Here is a 6158-nt window from a genome sequence, read left to right on the forward strand (position 1 = left end):
ATTAGAATTCTTCAAAATATTTTAGAGTTTATTGTTGCTAGTTCTAATTTAAGTTTATTAACTTGCTCAAAGAGATGTTACAAATAGATGTTTTTTTACACAAACATGACCTACAAATGATCAGTTTCATAACAGGAGACCATTTAAAACCACTTGCTATAGGAATGAAAAAACAAAAATTCTTTTATATGTTTCATATTTTGTTTATTTTATTAAAAAAACACACGCACACATTACTATTTACAATATAGAAAAGCTTTCACCTGTTGTTGGGCTGTTTGTCGACAAGATGTAAAGATGCATATAATTCACTGGTACATATAACGGAAAAACAAAGAAAAAAAATATGTGATTTTTTTTACACTGTACATTAACTAACTTTCACAAGCACTGAGTGCGAGCATATCTGCAAGATGAGGTTAATGACAACTATCTTGTAATTGTCAGAGGTTGTTTAAGATAATGGAATTACCATGCCTGAGCTTAACAGAGAAAAAAACGAGCAGCATGGTGCCTTGAACCAGCCAAAACTATAAACAATGTTGAGCATGTGAATTCCTTTTACACAGCAGTGCGCTTTATAACTTCTGTTCACAACTTCACATATGGGATGAGAGCGATGAGGGTGGCTCTGCAAACTGCTTCCAAACATCAAACACACAGTAGAAGTCCGGATGGTGGGATGGTGTCCTAGCGAAGGAATGATTTAGCTGAGAGGTGAGCTCTGATGGGAGAAGATTTCAGGAGCTTCTTAAAAGTCCAGTGTAAAAGAATTGTCCTGTCATGTCCTTTACTTTTTTAAAGCAAAAGTGGGATCTGTTGGCAAAAGCTGTTCCAGAATTCATCTGTGGAATTTGGGATGTCTGCAAGAGTTGTGTACTGTGGCCGTGTGTCGTCTACATCGTCGACTGCAAAACAAAGAGCGAAATCCAAGGTCAGTTAAACCAAGTCATGTGACTTAAAACTGATAGCATTATTTTGATTGCTAATGTAATATACAACAAAATCTAACCATATTCATTGATGTTGACTAAATTCTACAATTAAATTCTTAAATTGCTGGCATGGACTGTGGTGTTTAAGCAGCAGCTACATGACAGCTTCCAACTAGCAACATTTACCTGATGAAGACTCACTCCACTGGCTCCCTGGACTGGTGCATGGTTCATTGCACAGGAACCCCTTGTCGTCTAAACTGCTTGTTGTCATCCAGTGTGAAGTTTCTTTCTCCAGTTTTCTGCAAATCTGAAAGAGTAACACTGGATTGAGTATGGCTATATTTGGCCCAACTAGTTTTTCAACACAAAACATGCTTATTAGTGTTTTGGGTATTATTGCATGAGCCAAACCAAGCAGAATAAGACAAACATGGGTATTCCTGTCAATGAAATGTTGCTTTCTAACTAGGGTAAGACCTGTAGGTTATGCTTACCTCAATAATATCTTCTGGACAGTCGTAGTCTGCACGATCACAGCGATGAGAAGGGGAGAAAAACAGAAAGGAACATGAGTATTTAAGTTTCTATTTAAGTTGAATTATTCCAAGCTAAGCCAAAGTCATTTACTAGCAAGTATGAGCTATGTGTTGTTGTCTTACCAGAGCTGTGATCAGGTGAAACCTGAAATCTGTTGATGAAGGAATCAGGGCCAATCTCAACTGTTGAAGACCAATCAGGAACCTCAGTTGGAAAGAAGTAATCTGCAAAAATGGCAAACAAACGTATTGAGTACACTTTGACTTTTAGATTCAAACACACTGTTTATCTGAACATTTTCGGTACAGATTTTTCAAACTTGCTCACCTGGCTGTTCTGTCTGCACTGTGCTGTCAACTCTGTTTTCTTGTGTGCTTTCTGGCACCAGTGCAGGGATGGGAGACTGAGTGTCACTGTAGCTGTCTTCCCTCTCTTCCATCTTAACCACTGAATTCTGCAAGAACAAATCAAAGAGAAATTAAGTGAGATGTTTGAAATGAAAATCGAGACATTCAAATCCATATGTGTATGTCTGTTTCCTGCACAGCTACGAAGTAGCATTATTTTACAAAGCTATACATTCAGTATCTAGATCAGTGTAAATGAGGAATATTTTGAGTATGCTATTTAAAAACAAGTGTCACTAGAGCTATAGTAACAGTGATAGCATTTACCTTCTTCCTTCCCTTCGATTCCCTTGATTTAGTCCGTTTATCTGTGCAGAGGAAAGAAAAACATTTTGGTCACTTACTTTCTTTACCACTGAGACTGTAGAGCACATGAATTGAAGATACTGAGCGCAATGTTAATTCGCCAAAAAGAACAAACGTTCATTTCCTGTCAGTTTTCTCACCTTTAGATTTTTGACTAGCAGGCAGCATCCTGAAGACGCGCATAGCTTGGTGGCCTTTGTTAATGCTTTTGTCTTTCACCTCCTCAATGTCAGGCAGTGAGTTCATTGCACAGCGGAAGTTGGCTTTCCATGTCTTGGGGTCACAAACTTGGCCCTCTGAATATTTCCCTGTAAAATGCATTGGCACATGCTAGTTTAGTACACTTCCTCATCCTGTAAAGAAGAGTTGTTCTGAACAGGTGGCAGGCTTATTCAGACTTTCTCACCTGTGTGTTTGGCCCACTCTTTGAACAGACATGCATCTTTGTCCACCTCCCAGCCATGTCGAGCTGCATGCTTCCAGGGGATGGAAAACATTGTTTTCTCCTGGGAAATATAAAATTTTTTATATATATTAAGTTGGATCGTGGGTAATTGCGCTTACTGAGAGAATGTAATGTGTTATCTCCCAAGCAGAAACCAAGCTTCCGTTCAGCTACCTCATCGTGCCTATTTTCACCTGTTTGAAGTGCCACAGGCATAGCTGTGAAGTGGCTTTAACTATAGCACGCCTCAAAGTAACACTGCAACACTAAGACCCATCCCAAGCTAGTGCTTCAAACCAGGTCAATGTTTGTAACACGCTAATACTGTATGCACAGCAAGGGGACAACTCAGCATCAATAAAAACATGTGCAGCTTTGCAGAAATCACTTCCCTGTCTCATGGGGAGTACAACAAATAGATTTCCAAATATCTATTCCTGTACTCTGAATTATCATTACTTATTTGCAGGCAGTTCCTATTTACATGAACCAGTTCACTGTATTATAATAGGATAAGAAAGCTTCTCACCTTGTCAATCCAAGCCAGACCCCAAACTGTATTGGATTCGATCATCTTCTCCAGCCATGGCCTCATTCTCATCCTTGACACTGGCATGTTTGCCTAAAAAAATGCAGCAGCAGAAGAAAGTTTAGAGAAATGCTGTAATGCAGCGTGTGAAGCGCAGCGGTAAAAGGAAATAAACTCCCGCATCTCAGCCCCGGCTTAGATTTACTACTGCTTCTTTGCTGCGCGGGACAGAAGAGTTCATGGCCAGGGCAATCAGCGCGCTCAGGGAGGTGTTTACGTGTAGGAGTCAACGTTAGTTTAGAAAGGTTGGAAGGAACAAGAAGAAAAAATAACTAAAAATAACTCATGCAGTTATGCAGTTATTTTTATTAATCCTGTAGCGCAAAAGTTTAAAAATCTAGAATGGTAAGCGAATATTCCCCCCCCCCTAAAAAAGGTTTCTTAATTCCTTAGAGCAAACGAGCGCAACTCAACACAGGCTTGGCAAAAATGTCACAGAATTAAAAAATTCGAGTTTGAAATGTGCATTAAAAACTTTGCATCTATTTGCATGTTATTTAATTCAATGTTCATTCTCAAACACACAGCGTGAGAGAAAGACAGACTCCTAAAGTAATAATAGATCATATTTCTTTCAAAGAAATCATCCCAATAACATCATTTAGCTTTTAAAAATAGAGCAGGGATGTTAAATTGATATCACTATACTTACAGATTAATTTGCTTTGTGATTCCAGGAGGAAAAAAATGCAACAATAATCCCGTTGGTTTAAGAAAAGCTTCTTCTCGTCTTTAAGTGTTCCACTTGTAAACGTTTTCTGAGTACAAGTGAGTACCGACAGCTTCGTGTGCAGAATTTATACACAGCCACTCCAGTGGCGGGTATTCCCCGGCAGGAGGCTTGGTGCTATAAAAAATGTCCTCAGTAAAAAAAAAAAAGTGAGAGGTGTGTTTATCAAGCCTTTGAAAATGTATTGGTTATTTGACGATAACCTTGTAGTTGTTTACAGTAGCTACTTTATTAATGTCATATCTGCATATTTGCGCATTACCACCCTGTTATAACTAAAAAAAATACAATTTGAAGGTTTATTATTGAATTGACTGAAAGTCCTCTTATAATAGGACTGACCTTTTTTACAGTGTGTTTGGAGCATGCGCTGTGATCCTTTGCTTCAGCAAGTAGCAAAGGATTTCCGAGAAATCACGCTGTTGAGAGCTAGAAGGAAGTTAAAAAACAACACGCGTGGAATACAGTTGATTGCTGCACGTAGACTAGATCATCAAACTAAATGACCCAACTCATGTGTCACTCGAGTTTCTTTCCCCGCTCCCTCCTTTGTAAGCTATTCACCTTACAGATAGTGCTTTGTGCAAATAGTGCAAATATTTGCAAGTGGCAAATTATATTTAACTCACATTAAGATTTGACATTAAACCCTAACAGCCGACTTGTTATATTATCGCAACCTGTTATGCACCGTATTTCGATTATAGTGATCATAATAACGCATTCTTATAATAATTTTGCTTTGGAGGTTGTGCAAAGTTAACACTATTAAAGTCTGAGAGCGCGTGCATTCATTTCCAAAGCACGCGCGCACGCATTCGTCTTCCACAAGCCAAAAGTCTCCCCCACAGTCTGGCATGACAAACATGTGCATGGGACCAACCCTTTAGTATAAACAGCGACCTGCCTGAGAATTCAGGCATTTACAAGAAATGGTGTAGCAATTTTCAATGGCCGCTGGGGGCAGTGTGATACCGGCTTGCTGGGCGCATGGATATGGGTCATGCAGACTGAACTCTTGTACTGCCTTGACAGCGGGAAAAGAGAGCGGCATCGGACGATGCGGAAGCAGCAGCAGCTGTTTATCTGCAAATACAGGACCTGCGGAGCGTTTTACACAACACATCCTGCATGGGCGCGCGCTCGCAGCAATATCAAGCATTCGCGAAATTCAACGTAATGAAACAACGGGCACAAAACTGCGGGGGTGAATAGAAATATGGCAATCATTCATATCGTGTGTCGTAAATATCGACTCAGTCTCTTAGCTTGATTGCATCAAATACACGCTGAAGGTCATTGTAGTTATAATCGTGTGAGTTCACTTGGAGGGAAATTTGGCAGAGTGAATAGAAATATGACCATTAGTAACCTGTATCCTGAATTTCGGTGCTTAAAAATAGCGTAACTGCACCTGATAGCGTAACTGCACCCGCAGGTCTTTTTATGTAACGGGGTGAGTTCACTTGGAGGAAAATTGGGAAACCCCACACATGAAGCTTTGTCTCAGATAATGTATCTGTCTATTTAGGGGCTTCCCGTGTGGTGTGGCGAGTTCGCGTGCTCGCGCATGCTTTACGTGACGCTCGCCTGCGCGTACCCGCGAGGGAATTGCAGGGAGTTTTTCCCGCGGAGTTTTCACCGGTAGCGGGGGTCTGTGGGATTTCCCAAACGAATACAGAGATCTGGATTGGAAAAGGGAAAGTCATCCCGTTTTTCCCACCGATTCTTCTTCTTTCTTTTTTGGCAGGCAGCCTGTGTGCCAGTGTGCAAAGAAACAGGTGAATTATAGGAATTCACTGCAGCTGGCATGAAACAAAACCAGCTCCAGCATCATCATAGTTTAGTTAAGAGAATCACTTTAAAAACAAATTTAAAAAAAATAATAATGTTATGTTTTTAAGGATCTTTAAAATTGTGCAGCGTTATTATGCAATTGATGTGAACCAATTTTTCTAACCCGCATATATATATGTGTGTGTGTGTGTGTGTTCTTATTTAAAATCCATTATACCTGAAAATACATAACTACAACATGACAGTTACCTGGTTCATCAACCTAGCCCCTATACCTCACCTTAATTCTGAAACAGGCTTTCAGCGAACACCAGTGACTGATTAAAACACTTGACTGTCTGTTTCAAACTGCATCCAATGTGATTTCACTCCCAACTGACCAAATTCCTCTAAAATCTATTGCACTCTG

The 6158-nt window shown here is 39.9% G+C and overlaps 1 protein-coding gene across 2 annotated transcripts; it reads right to left on the bottom strand.

Annotated features, from left to right (window-relative positions):
- Positions 1 to 7: 7 nt before the first annotated feature.
- On the bottom strand, positions 8 to 4028 carry irf1b (interferon regulatory factor 1b). 2 transcript variants are annotated; one of them, XM_012922015.4, is made up of 10 exons: positions 3875 to 4027; positions 3163 to 3255; positions 2595 to 2694; positions 2329 to 2496; positions 2150 to 2190; positions 1803 to 1929; positions 1598 to 1699; positions 1433 to 1461; positions 1122 to 1245; positions 8 to 908 (listed from the first exon to the last, which is right to left on the bottom strand). In XM_012922015.4, exons 2-10 carry the CDS (start codon positions 3247 to 3249, stop codon positions 799 to 801), a joined length of 888 nt encoding a protein of 295 aa, XP_012777469.1. In that variant the 5' UTR covers positions 3250 to 3255; positions 3875 to 4027; the 3' UTR covers positions 8 to 798. The 2 variants fall into 2 exon arrangements, with proteins under 2 accessions (XP_012777469.1, XP_076745465.1); XM_076889350.1 differs by lacking the exon at positions 1122 to 1245 and having other exon boundaries at positions 3875 to 4028.
- Positions 4029 to 6158: the final 2130 nt, after the last annotated feature.

This window comes from Maylandia zebra, linkage group LG10 (genome assembly GCF_041146795.1).
Source record: "Maylandia zebra isolate NMK-2024a linkage group LG10, Mzebra_GT3a, whole genome shotgun sequence".
In the NCBI taxonomy this organism is placed as follows: Eukaryota; Metazoa; Chordata; class Actinopteri; order Cichliformes; family Cichlidae; genus Maylandia; species Maylandia zebra.